General features: G+C 43.6%; 1 protein-coding gene across 6 annotated transcripts in view; it reads left to right on the plus strand.

Moving 5' to 3' along the window:
- KCNH1 (potassium voltage-gated channel subfamily H member 1) overlaps positions 1-25,543 on the plus strand; it is a 223,006-nt gene that overhangs the window by 10,684 nt on the left and 186,779 nt on the right. For 4 of the 6 annotated variants that reach the window (XM_081854588.1, XM_081854589.1, XM_081854591.1 and 1 more), the window contains exons 2-3: positions 18,403-18,529; positions 20,960-21,066. In XM_081854588.1, the coding sequence (XP_081710714.1) occupies positions 18,403-18,529; positions 20,960-21,066 (234 nt within the window). The remainder of the gene's footprint in view (positions 1-18,402; positions 18,530-20,959; positions 21,067-25,543) is intronic. The other 2 variants (XM_081854592.1, XM_081854593.1) reach the window with 1 other exon arrangement.

A 25,543-nucleotide genomic window follows, 5' to 3' on the forward strand; every position in this document is an offset into this window, starting at 1 on the left:
TGTGTGGGCGGGTGTTTGGCAGCGTGAAGCAAAAGGAGGTTCCTACGTCGCGCTGCCAAATAGATATCCCAACCTTTGCCACAATGCAGATTGGCTAAAGGCCAGTGGCATAACTGTGGCACCACCAGCTTGGAGCGGGGCAAGCTCTGCCCACAAGCCGGTTGGGGAAGAGTTTCAGGGGCCAAGCACAACATGGACCCTCTGTTAGGAGGATCCAACTTCTCAGAAACTGGGATTCAGAGGTAATGCACAACCATCACGACTAGTAGCTAATTATAACCTTATCATCCATGAATTTTAAAGCTGTCCAAGTTGGAGTTTGCAGTGGGCCATCACCAAATCTTGTGGCAGTGAATTCTGTAGTTTCTGTGCTGTGTGAATCATAGAATTGCAGAGTTGGGATGGTCGTAGTAATGCAGGAATCTCAGCTAAACTAAACCTGACAGATGGCCATCCAACCTCTGCTTAAAAACGGCCAAGAAAGGAGAGTCCGCAGTCCCCTGAGGGAGTCTGTTTTACTGTCAAGCAGCTCTTACTGTCAGAAAGTTCTTCCTGATGTTTAAGTCGGAATATGCTTTCTTGTAACTTGTGGCCTCAAGAGGGTCCTACCCTCCAGAGGAGGAGAAAAACTTGTTCCCTCTTCCATGTGACAGCCCCTGAGAGATTGAAGATGGCTGTCGTATCTCCTCTCAGTCTCCTCTTTCCCAAGCTAAACATACCCAGCTCCTTCAACCGTTCCTCATATGGCTTGGTTTCCAGGCCCTTGATCGTCTTAATTTTGTCTGTCCTGAATTGTCCAACATTCAGCTTCACTAGATGATCCTGGGTCCTATCCAGTATCGTAGGAAAAGTGTATCTGATATATCAAGCAGCTGCTTTACCATGCTTTAGAAAAGCCAATCTTCCTAAACTGACAATAGCTCAGATGAATAATCTAGATAAACAACACAGGCTCTATCCGTTTGAAGGCTCTGTTCATCCATGCAAAAAGCAAACAACATTTGGAGTTCACTAGATATTAGTCCGAGGGGACTGTCTTGTTTCTGGTCCCTTTCACGTATGATTTATGTACAGGAGGAAAAATATTCCCCACTCTCTTCCCTCACAAAGGGAAAATCAGGGATAATTCTTTGTTCTGCTTTTGCAAAGAGGAAGCAGTAACTCCTTCATCATCTTAGAACAGGGTTGGGGAATCTTCAGATGTTATTGGACTCCAGGTCCCATCAGCCACAGCCAGTACAGTGGTACCTCGGGTTACATACGCTTCAGGTTACATACGCTTCAGGTTACATACGCTTCAGGTTACAGACTCCGCTAACCCAGAAATAGAACCTTGGGTTAAGAACTTTGCTTCAGGATGAGAACAGAAATTGTGCTCTGGCAGCGCGGCAGCAGCGGGAGGCCCCATTAGCTAAAGTGGTGCTTCAGGTTAAGAACAGTTTCAGGTTAAGAACAGACCTCCATACCGAATTAAGTATGTAACCAGAGGTACCACTGTATAGTCAGTGGCAGTGCCCGGGACGAGGCAAGGATTGTATCCCCTAACCTCCTTGCAGGCATTGTGCAGAAGGCAACAGGTGGACTTTGCTGGGCCCCTGCGGCAGCCACTCCTCACAGAGGTTGCCTGCTAGTCACCACATTTGCGCTCTCAGCTTGGCAAGCTCCCGGTGGGAGTGGCGGCTGTCCTCTGCTTGGTGGGCTTGGCAGAAAGCGGCTAGCGCAGCCCTTCCCTGGCCGCCTCTTATTGGCTGCACGGTGCGAGGATGGGCGCCCATGGATCCCGGGCGAGCAGACGACCCTCCTCTCTGCGCTTCTGCTGTGGGGTGTGCACCTCATTCAAGGACACACCAGGAGTGAGGCCCCGGGGAAGGCCCAGTTTAGGCTGGGAAAAGTCTGGGCTCTGACTGGAGGGATTTCTGCCCGGGGGCGGGTGCCTCATCGCTGGCCGTGAGGAGAAGGTTGCGTTATTTGCCTCCTCGCGGCTCCAGAAGGCGGCAGCCACGTGGCCTTGTCAAGGGAGCCTGTTTTGGGGCACCAGGTTGTGCCCCCTCAGAATTCTGTGCTTGGGGCCATAGCCCCCCCTTGCCCCCATGCTGTGCCACTGAGTATGGTCAACAATCAGAGATGGTGGAAGTTGTCATTCAGCAACATCTGAAGGACCACAGGTGACCTGCCACTAATCTAGAAAGATAATTTCCTTGCAGGCAGAGAAAGGGGAAAAGTTTAAAGACACATACTTCCTTATGTGGGTAAGAAGCATAATATAGACAGTAGTAGAGACGATATAGATAGGTGGGGCTTCTCTGTTCTCCTTATTTCCAGCTTCCTCTGCAATGGAACCAAATCGCAGACATGTGACCTTGCAATGATTTTGGTGCCAGGTAAAGAATGTTTCTATTTGCCTGTGCGTTTTAAGTTGTTCAGTTTGTCCTGCTGTAGCTTTGCTGCCTTTTGATGTTGTTTCATTCTTTTCATTATGTTGCATGACCATTTTCTGGTTATATTTATTGTTCACCAACCTGATATTTTCTGATGAAGAGTAGCTTATGAACACCTGAGTTAAAAAAATAGAGTACTTTCCTTGCATAGGTTGCCCCTCAGCCTTCTGCTGGTGGCCAGTCTGCGGTACTGGAGCCCCATTCATGTGTGAGTCTATCTTTTAAGAAAGTCTATTGCCTCTAACTGGGTAAACCTTACCCAGAACAGTTCCTATGATCTGTTGGTGTGTGTAGGCTCACCAGTTGGGAACTGGAATACAGCCCTGATGTAGCTCTTCAACAGATTTGATTGTGGGTGAAAGAATCTATCTCTGTAACCTCCAGAGTCTGATTCCTTAAATGGTCTTGTTCCATTTCACAATCAGAAAGCGAGATTTTTTTTTATAAAAAAAACAGATTCTGACATATGGTGTATCACTTTTGAACTGGATAATAATTATTTTTTTAAAAATGGGAAATTTAAATTGTGGCACATACTGTTTTTAAAAAGTGGATCAGATCAGATCACATTCCATATCTTAGGGCTGGGATTTTTATTTTCATTTTCAGGGTAGATCATTAGTTTTTCATGTCACAATAGACATTTCTGTGACTTCAATATTGCAAAGTATTACATGGCCTTAGGTGTATCTTGGGGGTGCAGCAACCTGACACCGAACACTAGAGGGAGCTCTTCCCATACAGCTTTCCTGAGCATGTATTTCTCTGTTCTTTTGTGGTTCACTTTCTGCTTTGCAGTGCAGAAGGAATCAAAGAGGCAAATATTGAATGTTTACAAGGTGCTGCATTTGCACAAACTCGGCAACACATTTTGTAAAGCGAGGCCCTCATCCCAACGTTTTGCTTCAGTGAAAAAACACTCCACGGCTTTCCCCTTAACATTATTACATAATTAAATCACCTTCTTTTAACCCTCTGGGACTTTGGGCTATTTCCCAATATACTTAACAATGACTTTTCCTAAGAAAGCAAGAAGGGAACTGAACAAATGTAACCAAGACAAATGCATATAGCAAATTGAGAAATAATAAGCAGAAATATAGTAATCTCGCCATAGTAGAGAAGACTGTGATCAGATGATCTTTGTGTCTGTTCCGTCTGTTGATGGACAGCTCCAGTGTTTCTTTCTCTCCCTTCTTAAGCACTTTTAAATATTCTTTCGTAGCTTTAAACGAGGCTTGCAGTAAACAGCCCTTCAGATAGCAGATTGTGCTCTGTAATGTAGGAAATGTGACCACTCCTCATAGCAGAGGTTTATGAAATTATGCAAAGGTAGCGAACAGAGAGGTTTTTCTTAATAATAAATATAATAATTCCTCTTTTTCTTATTATTATTTATACCTCAGCCACTCTGGACGGCTCCCAACAAAATATTAAAAACATGATAAAACATCAAACATTAAAAACTCAGCCAGATTATTATTATTAATTATTATTATACTACTCACTCACCCCTATTTCCAAGACCCTGCACTTGCAGTAAGTTATTGTTAAATATTTGGGGTGTGTGGTGAAATATTTGCTACATTCCCATTAACTATCCTGCGTTGGGATGGAGACACGAGCCTGTGGCAGACCTGAGTGTGTTTTCAAGCTGAGTCAGTCAGGGAGGTTTGTTCGTTTAACATGATGGAACACTTTATTTTTAAATGACATTCCCACCTCCTCAGTTTGAAGTGCGTGTGGTGCAGCCCTGACTCTTTTATCTTGCTGCCTCAACCTGCTTTACTTTGCAGACTTGCTCTAAAAAATAGAAATATCTGCATGCTGCTTCCTTGAGAGAGGTTTTGGGCCCCAAGAAATGCAGTGCTCATGGGCTTCATTTTCCTTTGGCAGAGCTAGCCCCACCATCATTTATCTGTATTTATTAAATGCATATTTATTATTATTATTATTATTATTATGAATTTATATACAGTGGTACCTCGGGTTACATATGCTTCAGGTTACAGACTCCGCTAACTCAGAAATAGTACCTCGGGTTAAGAACTTTATTATTTATTAAATGCATATTTATTATTATTATTATTATTATTATTATTATTATTATTATTCTGAATTTATATACAGTGGTACCTTGGGTTACATACGCTTCAGGTTACAGACTTCACTAACTCAGAAATAGTACCTTGGGTTAAGAACTTCGCTTCAGGATGAGAACAGAAATTGTGCTCTGGTGGTGCGGCAGCAGCAGGAGGCCCCATTAGCTAGAGTGGTGCTTCAGGTTAAGAACAGTTTCAGGTTAAAAAAGGACCTCTGGAACGAATTACATACTTAACCCGAGGTACCACTGTACCACTCTATACCCAGGGGACCCACCCTTCCTCCCGAAGGAGCCCAGGGTGATAAACATATCAGCTTCAAAACAATAGAATAAAAACAATCCATCTAAAAACAATCACTTGCCCCCTTAGCTAATCATTTCAAGGTTGCCAGGAACAGAAACTTTCAGCTATCAAATGCCTGAATAAACAGGAATTTGGTTTTAAACAATTAATCTGAAAGTTAATAAAGAGCGGGACAGGCTGTACCTCACTGGAGAGAGCTTTCCACAAACAGGGGCTGTCACCAAGAAGGCCCTGCCATGGTCAATGCCAACAGAAGGAACAGGCAGAGTAAGGCAACCAGCTTTTGTTAAGGGGCAGGTTGCATGTCTGTGCCATGCTGTCTGTGCCATGCCTGCGCTTCCTAAGATAGTCTGCTGCCTTCAGGCGAGGTGAAGGATGCTGCCCCATCACCTGTGTTGAAGTAGGGCTCAAATGCTAGCCTGGCAGGCTTCTGACTGTTCATAGGATGGGTGATGGTGGGGCCACCTTTGACTCAGGTTGCCAAATGTCTTGGGCCATACCTCTTCCTTATCTCTAGCTGACATTCTGCCTCCTGGTTCTCCTGCCTGCCTGATACAGCTTTGCTTACTCCTTCTGCTGTATTGAGGCCTGCGAGAGAGTGAGGGGATCATAATGATTTCTGCTTGCTGCAGTTCTACTTCCTGAAGGGAGCAATCTGGCAAGGGAGAATCAATCCTTTCACATCTCTCTTCCACTGAGCAGTCTGCTTAGCAAAGGAAGCAGAAAAATAATGCTAGCAGGTCTGTAGTCATGGCCTGTGAGGGCTTGGCCCGCTGCTTGAGGTGTATCCCAGGACTCTTCTCAGACACATGCACCGCTTTCTTGGGCTTTCTTTTCTTTTCTTAAAAACCAAATTCTTCATCTTTTCACTCACAAGAGCAAGAGATACAAGGGGATTGTGTTGCCTATTGAACCTTGACTCCTCGATTCAGGCTTCATGCAGGTTTCCAGATTTATTGGTGCTGTTTTTTATATAGCTCTCTGGCAGCGCTGATAACACGGACCTAAGGCAGGGTTTCTTCTATTCAAAAGGAAGAGAGGGGTTGGCCTAGGATGTGATTGTTTGTTTGTGATTGGCTGTGGTGATCTTTGTTTTCGTGTGTGAGTGAGGTGGGTGGGTGTTTTGGATCAAGTTAGCCATATTGATTTGTATGCTGTTGGTGGATTATTGTCATTGTCCTGTTGGGCTGTGTATGTGATAAAGGGGAGCCATACCGGGGTGAAGGTGTCTTCTTCTGTTTGTCCCCGTGTCAGTTTCAGTTTGTTAGTTAATTTTTCTAGTAGGGCTGTTTCCCATACTATTTGGTACCATTGGTCCATGCTTACTCCTGACAGGTCTCTCCAGTGTCTGGTTATGGTGTTTCTCTCTCACCACCAAAGGAACACAAGTGAACAACACAAGCACGCTGACACCAAACTACATACATTAAGCATAATAGAAACACCGCTACCCCACCCCACCCCCATCCATCTCCCCTCCTTCCACCCTCCTTTCTTCTTCTTTTTTTCTTTTTCTTTTTTCTTCTCCCCCTAATGCCTCAACAAATGAAATGGATTTGTAAAAATGTTACACGGGAAAAAAAAATACACGAGGCATTACACTTACACTGTAAAACAAGAAAACCCTTAATAAAATATATTCAAAAGGAAGAGAGGGGACATAGAAGGTGTGGGGTTTTTTTTTTAAAAAAGCAGGTTTTGCAGCTGCCTAAATAATTCCCCATCAGACACCCCAGGCTAACAAAAGAGAGCAAAGCAAAGCTGAACAAGTCCTTTGCTGCTCGCTTACACTCTGTATCAGTGATGGTTTCTCAGTCGTTCATATCTACTCTACTGTAGCTAACAGGACAAACCAATGGCCCTTGCCCCAGTGTAAATCCCAACTAAGGCTGCTTATTCACTGACCCGTTTGTGGCACGAAAATGCAGTTTTTCTGAATCCGGAATCACTCACGATCATCTTCAGTACAGTGGTACCTTGGGTTACAGACACTTCAGGTTACATACACTTCAGGTTACAGACTCCGCTAACCCGGAAATAGTACCTCGGGTTAAGAACTTTGCTTCAGGATGAGAACAGAAATCATGCAGTGGCGGTGCGGCGGCAGCGGGAGGCCCCATTAGTTAAAGTGGTGCTTCAGGTTAAGAACAGTTTCAGGTTAAGAACGGACCTCCGGAACGAATTAAGTTCTTAACCCAAGGTACCACTGTATGTTGATTTCAAAATAGATTGATTCTAGATCTTGCCTTCCACAAGTTTGGGTGTGGTTACTTGACAGGCATTTGAAAACCCACATCTTGATTAGGTGATTCATGCCTTTTCCTCACTGCACAAGCCCAAGAGAGAGTGGTGATTGTAATTTTGGTATATGATGCTCCCCCACAGCATCACTGGGCAGGTGATAGCCTTCTCCCATTGTTGGGACTACCTACACCTGTTTTCAAATGGGCACACTGTGGGGTAATGATCCACAATGAGCTTTTATTTTCAGAAGGAAACCAGTTTCTCAAGAAGTGCTTTTCAGGAGACAAATGTATGCAAAAGATCTAGATTTTGTGTGGACTGCATGGTGGTGTGTGTGTGTGTGTGTGTGTGTAATCTAGTTCGGTCTCCATTGACTCTAGATTAAAATGTTGTGAGTATGCAGTCTTAAGTGACACAGACACTGGGTATTGGCACATCCTGCAAGTTATCTATTTCTGTTGCCTCATCAAATTGGTGCTTCCAAAACTGGTACCTCTCAAATACTGGGCTTCTTTGGTTTTCAGCAAGATTGCCTGCTAAGTACAAGACAGCTTTTCTGAACTCTGCTTGCTCAAGTAGGCGTTTGTCTTTCATGTGAATCAGCGCTGGTATTTCTTTATGGATACAGGCCCACCCAGACATACATCTGAGGTCTCTAAACCTTTGCTGCAGAATGTCATTATGTTTTAGTAATAATGCTGTAGAAATAGAGGCTGCCAGGGTTTGTTGTAGTCACACATTTCAGAGCACACCTATTTTCAATTCTTTTAGCACTGTGTGGCAAATCATTCCATTTGAAAAGGACCAATTTTTTTTAAAAAAAGGAAAATAAAAATCAATCTCCTCCGAGATGTTTTACCATCCAGAAATACTGTGAAAGGATGTGGACTCTGAGTAACAACCTTTTCCCTTTCTTTTTATCCATTGTTCTCAGTAGAGTGGGTGAGAGCACAGACTGTAACTTTGTTCAGCCTTACCGCTATCTTTTCTGCATCCAGAAAAAATAAATATGTGCTTGTGCAGAAATCTTTAGAATTATCTGACTTTTTTCTTCACGGGATGGATGCCATAAGAAGTGCCGTCTGCATAGATCTCAGTTTTGCCTTCATTAATCAGTTTTAACACAGCCTGAAAACTGCAGTGCTATATCAGATTAATGCCCTCCTAAATAGGGTTCCTATATGCCTGGAATTTCCCAGACATATGATACATAGCCAGCATTTGGCTGTTCAAAACTGTGTCTGGGTGGACATTCCAGACATATGGTGACTCATGTCAGTATTTACTTAAAATTAGCTCAAAAAGTTGTGGGTTTTTTTTTTGTTTGTTTTTTTGAGATTTTGCTGTTGTGTCCAGATTTTCACCTTTTGAAATATGGGAACCCTACTCCTAAACTCTGTGTAAGTAAGCTAATCTAAGGTTCCTCAGCGAGAAAGTTAGTAATGGCAGAGAAGCTTCCCCTAAACGTAGTTTGTTCAACATTTAGTAGAGGCTGTTCCATTAGGGTAGATGGGGCACTGTCACACCAAGCTCAGTTAGCCCCCGTACTATTGATTGATTGATTGATTGATTACCCGTCTTTCACCCTTAGTTCCCAGAGTGGGCCACAACATTGAAACACAATGCTAAAGACAGTTCAAAACAACTCACAATTGCGAAAATAAGGTGAGCCCTAAAATATAGGCCTCAAGTGTCAAGAGCCAGGGCAAAGTGGTGCGTATTCAGCATTCTCAGGAAGCTGTACAATTAAGATGCCAGACATGCCTCTGTGGGGAGGGGACACCACAAAGAAGGCCCTCTCCTGGGTCATGACCCACTCCGAGCCTCTGAGGGTGGAGGAACCACCAAGAGGGCCACCTCTGCTGATCTCACCACCTGAGGGCCTGAGGGCCTTCCTGCTTACAACTAATCTAATGGGTGTTCTTTCCTGTCAGCTCCCTCTTCCTCAGTCTTAATGTTGCCCTTTAAGAACTCAGCAGGGACCACTGTAAGTAGGTTAAAACATTGGCAGGATTTTAACCACACTTGTAAAGTAACAGAAACTATGGATAATTTAGAAGGATAAAAATTTGGATAAGTATAGATATGCAGTTGTAAATATTATCATTAGGACCCATGGAAGGGATGGGGGAAGTCAAGAGATTCAGAGTAATCTCAATATTTGGATTTTGAATTGTTTTGGTTTCCCCCCCGCTGTATACTTTAAAAAATCAAAAATCAAAATTATTTTTAAAAAAGAACTCAATAGGGAGGAGAGTGGGGGCCCCAGTGGGCTCCAGCCACCACTGTCAGCACTACCCACGTCCCCTTACAGTGGTCAGCCTCTAGGGAGTATTTGGTGTTGTCTAGGCCACATTCTCACATCAGGTGGGATTACAGTGCAGCCCAAAGTCCTGGCCGTTGCCTAGCAATGGATAGATAGAGCCGTCAGCTTCCATTCTCCCTCTTTCTAATTTTTCATATCATACATCCCGTTGTCTACATTTCTTCAGCCACATGAGAATAACACACACACACACACAGTGCTTTTTTCTGAGGGGACGCAGGGGTACCCCTAAACACTTTTTAAAGAAAAAAAGCACTGTGTGTACACACACACACACACACACACACACACACACACACTGCGCTCTCTCTCTCTCTCGCGCTCTCTCTCGCGCGCTCTCTCTATCTCCTCTCAAAAATTGCAAGCATTTTAGCATGAATTTTTCCTGATATACGCATTTTTGCAAAGCCTACTGCAATGCATTTTGCAGGTTACTTTCACCAATATAAGCATTTTTTTTAAAACTGTAGTGCATGCAATTTTGTATACATTACTTCTCTGGAACCCTGTTGCAAAATTCAGAGGTGTGCGAATTTCAGAGCTTCTTGGACTTGTGTTCCAGTTTGTGTATTGTTTTAGAAAGGGCAGATTTGTTAGGCTCACTTTTAAATCTAAACTTAAATGAAATTTCATCCCTATCGTTTCCCCACTCCAGTGCACTCCAGGACAAGTCCAAGCATCTTTACAATGAAATCAGGTTCACCGGCAAACAGGGCTGCCCCAAGACATTTTGCTGCCTGGGGTTAAGGATAAAATGTGGCCCCCATTCTATATGCAGAAGGCAAAACTTACTTCAACAAAGGGCATGTGACAACATCGTCCATTGCACCCACGGAACTCTGTCCCCCAACAGAGGGAACTGTAGTGAGAAGGATTTCAAATAAATAGACTGGAGAATGCCCTTATTCTGAAGGCTTGTGGGGAGGGAATATGTCCTTGTTGCCAACACAATCCAGCCCATTGCCTCTGCTTTGATCCTCTGCTGTGGTTTCTTTTGCCACAATGCCTTGCAAGAATGGACAGGCAGGCTGCATCATCCGCTCAACAATATGTTTGTCCCATTGCAAAAATGTGTATTTATTTATTTATAGCACAGCATCTCTTAAAAAACCACTGAATGGGCAGCAGGGTCATCTTGGGGGAAGAGTTAAAATAATAATGAAAATTAGTTCCTCATTTCGCCCCATCTCTGACCTTGCACACTGAGTCGCTATTGCTATTAATTAATGGGCCAAATATTAGACGTGGGTATCAAATGCACAAATCCACGTTTCAAAAAAGAGTAACCAGTGCCAGATTACCAAATACACAGAGTAGGCACCAGATTATAGGCCCGATGCCTTTTAGTGATCCTGTGACAACGGATCAAAATAATATTGATTTTATCCTGAAATAAAACTGGTTTATACATATTTATGAATTTGGACATAATTTGCAAGCACCCTCCCCCCCCCCCCCCGATTTTGACTGCCTAGGAGCCTCCACAGGGTTTAATTGGCCACTGAGAATAACCTGTTTGTTATATTGCTATATACTGTATTTTTCGCTCTATAAGATGCACCAGACCACAAGACGCACCTAGTTTTTGGAGGAGGAAAACAAGAAAAAAAATATTCTGAATCTCAGAAGCCAGAACAGCAAGAGGGATCGCTGCGCAGGGAAAGCAGCAATCCCTCTTGCTGTTCTGGCTTCTGGGATAGCTGCGCAGCCTGCATTCGCTCCATAAGACACACACACATTTCCCCTTACTTTTTAGGAGGGAAAAAGTGAGTCTTATAGAGCAAAAAAGACGGTAGTTCTTTTGGTATAAAAAGACAGAGACTAATTACAGCTATTTCTCTTAAAATACTCAGTGTTTACAATTTAACCCTGAGTGAATCCAATAGCAGGTATTTAATATTATCCTGGTACTGAAAACTTTTGTTCCTTGCCCCTTAATCTGAAATTATGTCCGTAGAAAGATACTGCAAGCTCAGTATTGGACCCCAGTATCCATCAATCTGCTCCTGTTTCGATGTTCTTGACTGGATATTGTGAACATCAAAACCAATAGGACATTCTGACATGGTCATTACATTTAGGACAGAATGCAATTTGAAGTTTACACTGGTTCATGTTGGGAGTGAGATAGAGTTAATAGGAGAACATAATCTCCAGGAGGGATGGGCTCCTAGAAGGAGAAGTGGTTTGGCTTAATGAATCACAGTAAGTGCTAATGTGCTTTATTGTTTCTGGAAGACCAGCAAAGAGCTAGCGAAAAGCTAAGGGGATTTAACACAGGCTGGGAGAAACAAAGCAGTTAAAATGTCCTGCAGTTATATTGTCACCGTGCTTTACTTCAAAGGGAGTGCAAAAATCACTTTTCCTGTTGTAAATGCAATTGGGCAGTGGGTGTACATCACTAAAGACGTGTTGATTGAATCCCACGTGCCCATTGCATGAGGAAAGCCTTTTACGGAGAAAAAAGGGTGATGGTGGCAGGAAAAGAGGGAAGTTCAGAAACAGGGATGTTTATGCTTCTTTTATTTGGGTCTCTCACTTGGAGAAATTGCTGCTGACAATAATAAATATGTCGTGAGATGTAATGTGGGCGGCTTTTTAAAAATACAGACATGGAGGCGTAGTACTATGGAACGGTGCTAAAAGGACATGCTTGTTTCTTTTTCTACTTCATTCTTTTTCTCTCTTTGCTGTAAACAGGATAAGCTACCCTTGGGAATAAGAATGATTCGGAGCCTCCGCTTCTTCCTACTTGCTGTAGGCCAGTGATTTCCAAACATTCTGGTTATGTATGCACTCAAACTGCCAGTTTGGGAAGCAGTGCAGACAATACATCAGCCACAATTCTATGTTGTCATTCCTTATGAAATACTGTGTTTTTGATGCATTTTCCACAATCCAGCTTTGACTCAGATTTAGAAAAGGAACAACTTAGCTGTGTTTTAAGCCAATAGTGTCCACATAGCTTTTAAGCCAATAGTGTGCACACAGCACACATCTTCAAGGAACCCTTTCTACACTGTACTGTTAAGTAATGGGTGAACATATCAGACGACACAGCGATTCTTCAAACAGCTCTTGTTTATTCACAGGCCAGAACAGAACTGAACTGAAGGGTTCAGTCAGCCTGCTTATATAGAGCTCCACTAGAACGCAACTGTAACCATTTTCTGTAACTATCCAATCACTGAACATCACTTTCGATCCCTTATTTGCATATGTGGACCTGAACTATCTACAGTATCCCCCTGCTGGCCCAGGGAGAGAACTTCAGTACATAACGCATACGCTGAGCAGCGCATGAGTATCAGAGCTCCTGTGTTACAGAGATTTCTGGAGGACACTTGGGTGCCTATCTAGCTGACAAGGGACGCTACTGGGTCTCATTGCTGCCCCACAGGAACTGAGAGTGCATTCTAGGACATACTCAGCACCTTACCATTAAATGATATCCATGATGGCAAATCTGGGTACAATGTCTCAGTGGATTTTGGCAAAACAAAACAAATTCCTTCCAGTAGCACCTTAAACAAATTCCTTCCAGTAGCACCTTAAAGATTTGGTCTTTAAGGTGCTACTGGAAGGAATTTGTTTTGTTTTGACTATGGCAGACCAACACGGCTACCTATCTGTAACTGGATTTTGGCAGTCAGTTGCCCCACTGAACTGGGGCTAAAATTTGCAAAGTTTCCTCTAGTCTTTTTGTAGGATACATTTAAAGGCAGAAAGTTCAAGCCTAATTTCCACACTTTTTACCTAGGGCTCAAAGTGATTGGAAGATATCTTCAATGTAATGAAATGATTAGTGAAGGGACCATGCTTCACAACAAACTCTTTCTGCTTCCCAGTCAGAGTATAATGCATATAATGTGCCAGGAAAAAGACATTGGTTTTCCAGATTTTACTTACGGATAAAGTAGTTTATGGTGTTTGGAGTTTTAGCCCACCTGCTGCAAAAGTTGTTGCCTGCATGAACATCTCCACCATTTATTCTGCTAATTGCTATTGTGAAATATACAGATACTTCTTTTTTGAGTACTGAAAGCCAAGTTGGGATTCTATCTATCATCTGTCTATCTGTCTATCTGTCTATCTATCTATCATCTATCTATCTATCTATCTATCTATCATCTATCTATCTATCTATCTATCTATCTATCTATCTATCAATCATCTGTCAATCTATCATCTATCTATCTATCTATCTATCTATCTATCTATCTATCTATCTATCTATCTATCTATATCTATCATCTATCTATCTATCTATCTATCTATCTATCTATCTATCTATCATCTCTATCTATCTATCTATCTATCTATCATCTATCATCTATCTATCTATCTATCTATCTATCTATCTATCTATCATCTATCTATCTATCTATCTATCTATCTATCTATCATCTATCTCTCTCTCTCTCTCTCTCTCTCTATCTATCTATCTATCATCTATCTATCTATCTATCTATCTATCATCTATCTCTCTCTCTCTCTCTCTCTCTCTCTCTATCTATCTATCATCTATCTATCTATCATCTATCTATCTATCTATCTATCTATCTATCTATCTATCTATCTATCTCTGTGTTAAGATGTACAAGTTTTCACACTAGTCTCCAAAGTGACTATGTTGTTTAGTTTTAGCTTAATATATAAGCCCTGCTTTTCTATTAAAATAATAAATAAGGTGGCTTACAATAAGACATAATGCAATATAACAAAACTATAAAATTACAAATGCAATTGTTCCACCCCCCAAAAGCACTATGCCTTTCTCTCCAGTAACTGAGATTATCACCAACATAGAGGCTAACTATGCAAAAGAAAAACCTTGATAAAGGTTAGATTAAACACTTCAACTTGAATTTTGAACAAGTTGTCTTAGTCTTTGACCAAATAATTATGCGAAGTCACATTCTCTCTTCCCCTCCCCTTCTCTTTTAAAAGTAGTTTGTACAAGAATTTAGCATCTGCATGCCAGTTTTCAGTTTACTTTGGAAAAGTTTTGAATGTGCTGGACTTCTTAAATGAATTGCTCAAGACCAGTCAGTTGAATTATAAATAACCACCATTATAACTGCAGTATGAAAATATATCTGAGCACACGGTCTCTGAAACTCAAAAGGGTTCCTGAAATTGCAATGGACAGATCAGATCAGTTTCATCTTGAGATAATCAAAAAAGAAAATCAAGCTAGAACACTCCTGATACTCCTTTCCTGACCCGTAATCAAGAATGTGATCATGGACTACAAAGTATTAGTTGAGAGAGAGATCCAAACCTGATTTATAATGTTCTTCCCTCAAAATGATTATCCTTCTTTCTTTTGTCCCAGCAATAGCCTGGCTGGGCTTTGTTTCTTTTAGGTACCGGTATCTATTTCATGGTGCCAGGAGTCTTCTGTTATGATTGAGTCAACTCTAGACCCATTGAGGCAGTTGATCCTTCACGCAATGGCATGTTTCAATAGGGCAGGAGTGGGGTGCCATTGCTTGGTGCTTAGGTTCCTCAGTTCCTGCCGGCCATTTTGACAGGAGGGTGAGGCTGCCTACCTGTCAGTCACCTGGTGTCATCATGATACCAGGTGAAACATTTTCCTTTGCCCTCTTGGTTTGAAATCAAACCATGCTGGAAAAGGTTCAGGACTTTTTCAGCGTTGGCAACCAGCTGATTGCTGGTACGGTGGTACCTCTGGTTACGAACTTAATTCATTCTGGAGGTCCGTTCTTAACCTGAAACCGTTCTTAACCTGAGGTACCACTTTAGCTAATGGGGCTTCCTGCTGCTGCCGTGCCACCGCCGTGTGATTTCTGTTCTCATCCTGAGGTAAAGTTCTTAAACCAAGGTATTACTTCCAGGTTAGCGGAGTCTGTAACCTGAGGTGTTTGTAACCCGAGGTACCACTGTACTTGCAAAGCCTAGTGGCAAGAGCTGATGTTAACTGATTTTTCAGAAAATGATCTTTCATGATTTTTCATATTCTTATCAAATAACTACATGATGTTCCTTCAACATTTGGTGAAGCTGTTTGTTGAACGGGAGTAGGCTTGCGTTTGTGAATCAGTTTTGGACTTTGGCACAGATCTGTATCCTGCTGTCCGCAAAAACAATGTAGAATTGTGCAGCTGACCAGCTGGTTCCCAAGCTACTAAAATATTTAGAAAAGAGAAGGGAATCATATCCCGTGGAAAAGATTACTTTCTATTTTTTCCTTCTTCTGGTGGTGAGGATAAAGAAGCATTGCAGAAGCCCTTCTCACACACTCCAAGTAAGGATGAAGGGTTTGCAAGCTATAGATAAGGTTATCACCCTCGACAAAGCTCATAGCCTGCCACATTGCGTGCGATGGTTCAGTGGCAGAAGTAAGATGTGACAATGGTCAGAGGGATACGAGGATTGAAGTGCAACATTTCTGCATGGACAGCATTATACCAAATACTATCAGATGATTCAGAACACTTTTCTTTATAGAAAAGCTTCATTGGTGGATGTCAAACCATGCTTGATTGAGGCTTTGTAGCCAAGGATCTTCTTCATTTCCTGAGAAAACCATGGCAGCAGCCAACATGAACAGGGGGGCAAAGAAAATATTTCTTGCATTGCAGGGGGTTGGACTAGATGACCCTTGGGGTTCCTTCCAACTCTACAATTCTATGATGACCAGAAGTTGTGATAATGAAACATTTCTTCCTTTCGTCTGATGAGCACTGCTTTCCATAGTGGTCATGGCAGGCATCTAGGAGAGAAAGCACATTTGCCCCAGCAGAAGAAGACCTACACAAAGACTCTAAAATGATGCAGCAGAAGTCAGCTTCCTCAGCAAGGAAGTGCAAAGAAGAGACTTGCCTCCCCCCACCCTCAGTCATTCCCAGCTGAGCGACGAGCTTCTCCCAGGCCATGATTTTAATAATAATAATAATAATAATAATAATAATAATAATAATAATAATAATTTTTATTTATACCCTGTCCTCCCCGGCCAGAGCCGGGCTCAGGGTGGCTAATACCAGTAAAATTACAATAGAAACATAATAGGGAGAAAAAAACACCCGAAACCCCCCAATTTAAAATACAGGTTAAAATGCGTTTAAAAAACAGCCTCATTTTAAAAGTAGCCCATAAATCAAAACCGTAAGGGGAGGGAAGACATAAGGGTCAGATTGAGTCCAAACCAAAGGCCAGGCGGAACAGCTCTGTCTTGCAGGCCCTGCGGAAAAATGTCAAGTCCCGCAAGGCCCTAGTCTCTTGTGACAGAGTGTTCCACCATGTTGGGGCCAGTACTGAAAAGGCCCTGGCTTTAGTTGAGACCAATCTAACCACCTTGTGACTTGGGACCTCCAAGGTGTTGTCATTAGTGGACCTTAAGGTCCTCCGCGGGGCATACCAGAGCAGCAGAAGCAGCTGGGAAGGGAGAATAGGAGTTGGGGGAGGGGTAGTTTTATAAGTTGTATGTCTTGGTTTCTCTCCTTTTACATGGTTTTTGTATGTATTGTGGTATTTTATGCACTGTGACTTACAGTTATTTTTATTGATCATGGTTTAATAATTATTTATTGCAATAGTTAAGAGTGAATTTCTGTTTATTATTTGCTGATGTTTTGGGAGTTAATTTTATTGTGTACTATTGTATTTTAAAAGATGATTGGATATTACTTTATTTAATAGAAGTCATTCCATTTTTAAAGTTATGTTTTATTATGACTTTTTGCGTTGGATCAAATTATTATTGGATGTGTGTTCTTTGTTGTATATTTTGTTGCGGTAGATCGCCTTGTGTATAGTAATGCAGAAAGGTCGTGTACAAATTAAAAGTGAAATGAACTGACAATGTCTGGAAGACAGGGCACAACAGCAGCCAGCGAATGAGAGGTCAAACACTGAGGCAGTCTTGTACTGTTGTTGAACTGCCCTGGACAGACTTGTGTAGATATGGGAAGTATAAGAACATAGACCAAAAAGCTGCGAGTCCATTCAGGAACGCTCTGTCCCATGAAACTAGGGCGCTGCAGGATTTAACCTTCTTCTGCAGGGTCTGTAAGACAGAGCTATTCTCCCTGGCTTTCAATTTGAATTTAGCCTGATCTTTTATTCCCCTCCCTCCCCTCCCCCTCCCATTTTTATGAAGATTACCCGCTCTGGGACCCCACAGCTAATTCTCCCCTGGCCTCCTTGCTGGCCCAAATAGGAGTAATTTAGCCAGCTAGCCCTGGTGACTATTTAATGTTTATTGGATGGATTTCCCCCCTAAATTGATTTTTGAACTTTGAATTTATTGTTATTCATGCTTTTATACTGTATTTTATGCTGTTTTTTGTTGTATCACAATTAAGTGTTTTAAATTTGTTGTTAGCTGGCCTGAGCCCTGTTTTCTGAACAAGGAAGGGCGGGGTATAAATAAAAAAATATTATTATTATTATTATTATTACAGAGGTACCTTGGGTTACATATGCTTCAGGTTACATACGCTTCAGGTTACAGACTCCGCTAACCCAGAAATAGTGTTTCAGGTTAAGAACTTTGCTTCAGGATGAGAACAGAAATCGGGCTCCAGCGGTGCGGCGGCAGCAGGAGGCCCCATTAGCTAAAGTGGTGCTTCAGGTTAAGAACAATTTCAGGTTAAGTACGGACCTCCGGAATGAATTAAGTACTTAACCCGAGGTACCACTGTATTCACAAGGATGCATATCTGCTGAGACTGACTTTGATTGGATAGTTTGAGTTTGGGGAGGGAAATTTAAAATATACTTTTGTAGACTGGGGGGGGAGCATTGGGAGCTAGAGCATTGCTGAGCTGGGTGTCAATCTGGTCCTTGAATGGAATAAGGAAGAGCCTCAGAGAGCTGGGAACTGCTTTGCCCCCAGAATGAGTGTGTGCGTGCGTGCATGCGAGCGCATGTATGTGGGGGGGGGAGTCTGTGGTCTAACCCATTACTGTGCCATGCAGCTATTTTATCTAATACTGTAAATGTCTTCTTTTTCAAGCAGATACCAATTTTGTCTTGGGCAATGCCCAGATAGTGGATTGGCCCATTGTGTACAGCAATGATGGATTTTGCAAGCTCTCGGGATACCACAGAGCAGAAGTTATGCAAAAAAGCAGCACCTGCAGGTATTTCAGGGCAGATTTGCTTTCCGTTCGGTAACTTGCAAATGTTGCTTTGTTCTTGCTCGGGTTGAATGAAAACAATCTGATCAGCCCACTAGTCAGTTTAATCTTTGCCAGGCTGTAGAAACCACAGCTGGATTTTGTGGCTGAGAGAGCAGGACTTATTCAGGAGGGAGCTTTTAGGATAGGGATGAGGAACCTGTAGCCCTTTAAATGTTGCTGGGCTCCATCTCCCAGCCACCCCAGCTAGCATGGCCAGTGTGCTGGTCCCGGGGGGGAGGGGGTTACCGTGCGGCGTGGTCTGAGTCCAGTCCTAGGTCGAGGGTATGGAGGTTGTCCGTCAAGGGCGAAGCGGGGTCCAAGGCAAGGAGCTGGGCGTGGTCAGGAACTCTGGAAGAGCAGGAACAGGTTACCAACGATGTTGCTCCTGCAACCTGGGACTGGGCTGACTGGCCTTTATCTCCTCTGAGGCATAGGCTGGTCCTGGCCCATAGGTGACTCGTCTCTCCTGGCCTTAAGGCGAGCACTCCTCCTGTGAGAACTTAGTTTCCTTCGCCTCTCTGCCCTGAGCCTCTGCAGCTGAGGAGAGGCTGGAGGGTTACTGGACCCAGAGGCAACTTCCCCTTCCCCTGACAGGGCTGGGAGAGGAGCACCTGCAGGCAATGGGTCCTCGATCACCTCCGGAGCCAGAGCGGATTCAGCTGGTGTCTGCTCCTGAGGATCCAGCACAGGTGAGGGCCCTTCAGGTTCAAGCCCCTGCCCCAGCTCAGCCGGCCCTGGAGGCGGGGACTCCTGTGCAGGCTGGGATTCCTCAGGTTCAGCCTCTGAATCCGATTCCCAGGCCATCACAGCCAGGGGTGATGGGAGCTGCAGTTTAACAGCATCTGGAGGGCCCCAAGTTCCTCATCCCTCCAAGAGTGTAAGATAATGTGCAGATTCATCATGTTTGGCACCAGTAAACCACACAGGAAGGATACCAAACACAAAACTAGCAAGATCAAAATGGCCATGGCACTTCTGTATTCTCTCCTTCTTTTAAAGTACTTAGCAGAAAATAAAAAAAAAATCCATTTTGTACTCACAGCAATCTTGTGGGGACGTTAGTCTGAGAGGCCTTGCCTCACCCAAGGTTGCCTAGATAACTAAACTGGAATCTGCATCCAGGTTTCCCTTGTCAAAGTCCAAAATCTCGCTTACTACACTGGTGGCCTTCAAGTCATGACCCATGCTCTTCATGCTCTAAGGTAGTTTGAAACATTGTCATGCTGGCATTTTTTGTGTGCAAACAACTTGGGATGAATGGTTGACAAACTGGCCATCTAGGAACAAGGCTGGCTCCTGTCTGAAAACTACAATTCCCTGGGTTAATAACATAGGAAAAGCCATCTAGACCAATGGCTCATCTAGTCCAGGATCCTGATCTCACAGTGGCCAACCAGATGCCTATGGAACATCCTTAAGCAGAACCTGTTCACTCTTACATCCTGTGGTTTCCAGCATCTGGTGTTCAGGAACATGGCTACTGTCAATGACTAGGCAGAACATAGTCGTCATGGCTAGTAGCCATTGATAGCCTTTCCCCGGTTTTCTGAGAAGAAAAATGTTTAAAATGGGCAGGTACATACACACACACATGTACAGAGGGAGAGAGAAATGGTGCAACAAAAAGAAGAGAATATAGTGTCAGGGACCGTGCTGCACAGATGAGGAATGGTGGGAGCTTCCCCCTCTCCCTGCTCCTGAACAGGATGCTGAATCTTCCCAGGAGCAGTGGGACAGTATAGATTTGGAACTGCGGTTAGCAGAGGGACATAGTTCAGAAGACAAAAGTTTGGAGGAACTGGGAGGGGGGGGTGAACAGCTAGGAGAAGAAGAACAGGGAGAGAGAGAGAGTTAACAGACTCTGGTTCCCTGGAAAGTGTCCAGCTGTCCAGTCCAAGGTCAAGGAGATTAGATAGGGTAGCTGCACAGAAGGCATGGTGGTTGCGAGATCAGGTTGCAAGCAGCAGAAGTGACTAAGGGGGAAGTGGGTGGAAACCTTAAGTGGGAGCACCTTTACTCCGAGATGGATTCTTCGTTCTTGAGCTGGGATCATTAAAATCTCTTTAAATGGTAAGAGACGATTTTTGCTTTGTTCTGCTTACCCACGGCCAAAGGGAGGGAGGAAACCGCTCTCCCCAAGCCTGACATATAGTAAGCTGATTTTTTTTTTTAAATAAAAAAGTCCAAATACTGACATGTTTCAAACAAAAGTCTCTTCTTCATGGGAATAGTTAGTGTCAACAAACAAGCTCCAGTGGCTAAGTATGCAAATCCTACTGAGAGTACCCTAATAACCATTAATACATTTTTGTAAATGTCTTGTTGTGTCAATATGCCTTGCCTGTGACTGCCTTCTATCTTACTTTGAACGTCTTTCCACTTTCCCTGCAGTTTTATGTACGGAGAGCTGACTGACAAAGACACCATAGATAAAGTTCGACAGACGTTTGAGAACTACGAGATGAACTCCTTTGAAATCTTGATGTACAAGAAGAACAGTAAGTCAGGTTTTTCACTCACCTTTCAACAGTGCCACGTTGAAGCCAGAAATGCAGGCAGGAGAGCAGATCATGAGATGTGGTTTAACAAGACATCATCGCTGGGAGTACTATTCCCCCCTGCCCTTTCCTTGGCACTAACAAGTTTTCAGGAGGTGTGAGTGATGAGTGATGAGGATTATACCTTTACTTGGAGTACAGTAACAGGATTGCCAATCATAAATTGTAACTGGAAGCATCAGTGAGTGTAAGTAAACAATCTTTTTACGGAGATTGGATACCTGACTAATTACAGCAGCCATCACCAACCTGGTGTCCTCAATGCAGACATTGTTGGAATACAACTCCCATCAGCCCCAGGCAATATGCACTGGTCTTTTACCTCCAGATATTGCTGGACTACAACTCCCATCATCCTTAACCTCTGGCCTGAGGCTGATCTGGAGGGTTGCAGATTCCCTACCCCTGTTTTAAGGGAGGGGTGTTAAGCTGTCTTTCTGCCATTAGTGACCTTCTTATTGAAGAAATCCTGATATGGTGCTGCAGAATCCCAGCATTCTCCAAAACACAGATTTAAAAGCCTAATCCCAAATTTATCCTGGCCTTTGATACCTGAAACACATCCCATTTTTTGTGATTGCATTCTCCCCTCCCTTTTCTTTTATTATTCTTATTCTTTTATTTTGACAAAGTAATAATCATAAATAAATAAGAATAAAAATGTGCACCCCACCACCGAGACCATTCCTTTGTAACTATTCAACCTCCCAAAATTTCATCATCTCTTGTGATAGTTTGACCCCTTTCCGTTTTAAGTCGTAGCCCACACTGGGACCTTAGGGTGAAGAGGGAGGTAGTAAATCAAAATTATCACCACCATCATCATCTGAAGGACAGGGGACAATTATTTTATTTGGGTTTCCCAGTTTCCTTCCTCAGGAGGCATTGATGGCCACCAACTTAGATGGCTTTAGAAGAGGATTAGACAAATTCATGGAGGACAGTGCTATCAATGGCTACTAGTGATGATTATTATCCTCTGGCTCCACTGTCAAGAGACATTACGCCTTTGAATGCCAGTTACAGTGGTACCTCGGGTTACATACACTTCAGGTTACATACGCTTCAGGTTACAGACTCCGCTAACGCAGAAATAGTACCGTGGCATGGCAGCAGCAGGAGGCCCCATTAGCTAAAGTGGTGCTTCAGGTTAAGAACAGTTTCAGGTTAAGAACGGACCTCTGGAACGAATTAAGTACTTAACCCGAGGTACCACTGTACTGGGAACTGCAAGTAGAAAGAGTGCCATTGCCCTCAAGTTCTGCTCACGGGTTTCCCATGGGCATCTAGTTGGGCACTGTGAGAACAGAATTCTGGACTAGATGGGCCGCTGGTCCGATCTAGCCAGGTTCTTCTTGTGTCCTTCCTGACTGCAAGCCTCAGTGTTGGCAATCTGGTTGCTTGTCTGTTTTCAGAGACTTGGCGTGCTCTTACAAGGACCGAATAACGCCTCCCTACCCGATCGTTGCCTCGCTTGTCATCTTTTATTCATGTTCAGCTTGTTCCCTTCCTGCCTATTATAGTACAGCCTAAAGTACTGCTCCTTCTGAGACAGGATTCTGCTCGGGGCAGTTTTGCAGCACAAAGTGGCCAGCGCTAATCTGTAGGAAAGGATAAGAGCACCGGGAGAACCACTCAGATTCCTGTTGGACTCCTTTTGTTCCGTACAGGGATGTACACCCTACCTGAAGTTTCAGGACTACCTGGAGGTGCCAGGGATTGAACCTGGGACCTCCTGCAGGCAAAGCAGATGCTCTGCCACTGAGCCGTGGGCCTGGATAGCTCAGTTGGTTAGAGCTTAGTGCTCTAACCATAGTGCTCTAACCATAGTTTAGAGGTCCTGGGCCCTAAGGAAGTTAGACTATCCTCCACCAGGGCAGGGCCTTTTCAGTGCTGGCTCCGACCTGGTGGAATGCTCTGTCTCATGAGACTAGGGCCCTTCAGGATTTAACCTCCTTCCATCAGGCCTGTAAGACAAAGCTATTCCGCCTGGCCTTTAATTTGAATTCAGCCTGATCTTTTATTTCCCTTCTCTTCCCTCCCCCTCCCCTTTTATGAAGATCACCCGCTCTGAGACCCCACAGCTAATTCTCCCCTGGCCTCCTCACTGGCCCAAGTAGGACCAATTCAGCCAGCTAGCCCTGGGGATTGTCTAATTAATTTTTGATTTTTATTGTTATTCATGTTTTTATACTGTATTTTATGCTGCTTTTATAATTAAGTGTTTTAAAGTGTTTTAAATTTGTTGTTAGCTGCCCTGAGCCCGGTTTTTGAACCAAGAAGGGCAAGGTATAAATAAAAATTTATTATTATTTATTATGATAACACCAAGGTTGCAGGTTCGATCCCCACACGGGACAGCTACATATTGCAGGGGGTTGGACTAGATGATCCACAGGGTCCCTTCCAGCTCTCCAGTTCTATGATTCCCCACAAGTCCTGTTGGTGTTAGTTTAAATCTGTTGCACCCCCCCAGGACTCATTTAAAAGCATACTAAAGAGACAACCAACCGATACATCATTTCAAAAGAGCTGTTGGGCTGACGACTTATTTTTCTTTTTTAACCACTTTTCAGATATTTCTAGTTCAACAGAGTAACCTCAGCCCTTTCTGATTCTTCCTCGGGGGAATGAAATAGGATTTCTTCATCTTAACATGTAGCGTTCTGACCTATTGACCCTCTTCTCAGCCAGCCCACGGATGGGTTCGATGGTAGACAAGCGTGAAGGAAGAAGCCTTTTAAGACGCTGGAAATGGCTTTGCTGGGTCTATCAGCATAACCACACTATGCTTTCCTCCCGGGAAGCTGTGAAGGGCCAGCCCCCACCCCCACCCCCCCGCTTCTCACTATGTGTTCTGCTTGCTAGGATGGAGCAGAATTAGTACCTCGCCGAATTTCCGGTGCATTAATCTTAAAAGCAGTCGGTCAGATGCAAGAGATTTCGCTCGGCTTATGTATCTAAAAACTTCGTTTTCGCCCGCATGGCCTGCCTAACCCATCCCAATTGCAGACACTTGACTTGCTCACTAACGAATCCTGGGAAGAATGCGCAGCTTCCTGCATCATGTACAGCAGCAGCAGCATTAAAAATGAATAGTGTAATATTGATTGAGGGAGTTTCAAAGGTCAGCTGTAACTATTATGTAACCAAAACTCAGCCGTCTGCTTTGCCATAGCCAGTAATTAAAGGAGAGGTGACACATGCCTAGCTTTCGTAGCAGGCCTAGTGTGCAGCTGGTATATCCGGCTGGGGTAGCATTTAGTGCAATCCTATACATGTCTACTCAGAAGTAAGCCACACTGAATTCAGTGGGACTTACTCCCAAGTAAATGTGATTTAAAGGGAGGGAGGGAGGGAGGCTTATAGAATTGTTGAGCTGGAAGGGACCCTGATGACTATCTAGTCCAACCCCCTGCAATGTAGGAATATGCAGCTATCCCACACAGGGATCAAACCTGCAACCTTGGCATTATCAGCATCATGCTCTAGCCAACTGAGCTATCCAGGCTTGAGGAAGCAGGGCAGGTGGATGGTGGGAGGTGGTTTGAGGTGTGTGAACAAGCCAGGAATTCATCTGTTGCTCAGGTGTTAAGCCAAGTCATAGAATTATTTTATTTTCATATTGTAATTATTAATACTGGCTGGTGGCTTGCCTTCTAAGCCGCTGTCTTAAGGCGTGTTGCATATAAGATAATTGTAAAGGGTTAAATTGTAAAGGAATGCCTGGTATGCCTGATTGTAAAGGAGTGCCTGGTATGGGGTCACGAAGAGTCGGACAGGACTAAACGACTAAACAACAACAATAACAAAGGGTTAAAAACAGCAAGTATATTTAAAACAAGGCGAAAACCCTAACAAGCGGTAAAGACCCAGCTGGGGGAGCCTGTTGGAATAAAGCAGTCTTCATTTGTTCCCAGAAAGTGCAGATAGTGGGCACCTCTTGTATTTCAACAGGAACATTGTTCCACAGGATGGGGGCAGCCACACTAAAAAGCCCTGCTCCAAGTTCAGTGGAGTGAGCTTCTCAGATCTTTGGAACTCTCCTGCCGACAGCAGTGATATACTCTGTATGTAAAAGATAAGGCGGTCTCTCATGTAACCTAGTCCTGAGCTTCATAGGGCCTTATATGTTAGTTATATAGTCATACCTCTGCTCCTGAACACCTTGGGAGTTGAACGTTTTGGCTCCTGAATGATCAAAAAACAGAAGTGAGTGTTCTGGTTTTCAAGCATTCTTTAAGAAGCCGAACATCTGGTGGGGCTTCTGCGGCTTCCGATTGGCTGCAGGAGCTTCCTGCATCCAATCAGAAGCTGCACTTTGGAAGTCAAACGTTTCGGAAGACGAACGGACCTCCGGAACTGATTCTGTTGACTTCTGATATACGACTGTATGGGCCTTATATGTCAGCCCCTT

Source organism: Podarcis erhardii, assembly GCF_964252035.2.
Source record: "Podarcis erhardii genome assembly, chromosome: 3".
Classification (NCBI taxonomy): domain Eukaryota; kingdom Metazoa; phylum Chordata; class Lepidosauria; order Squamata; family Lacertidae; genus Podarcis; species Podarcis erhardii.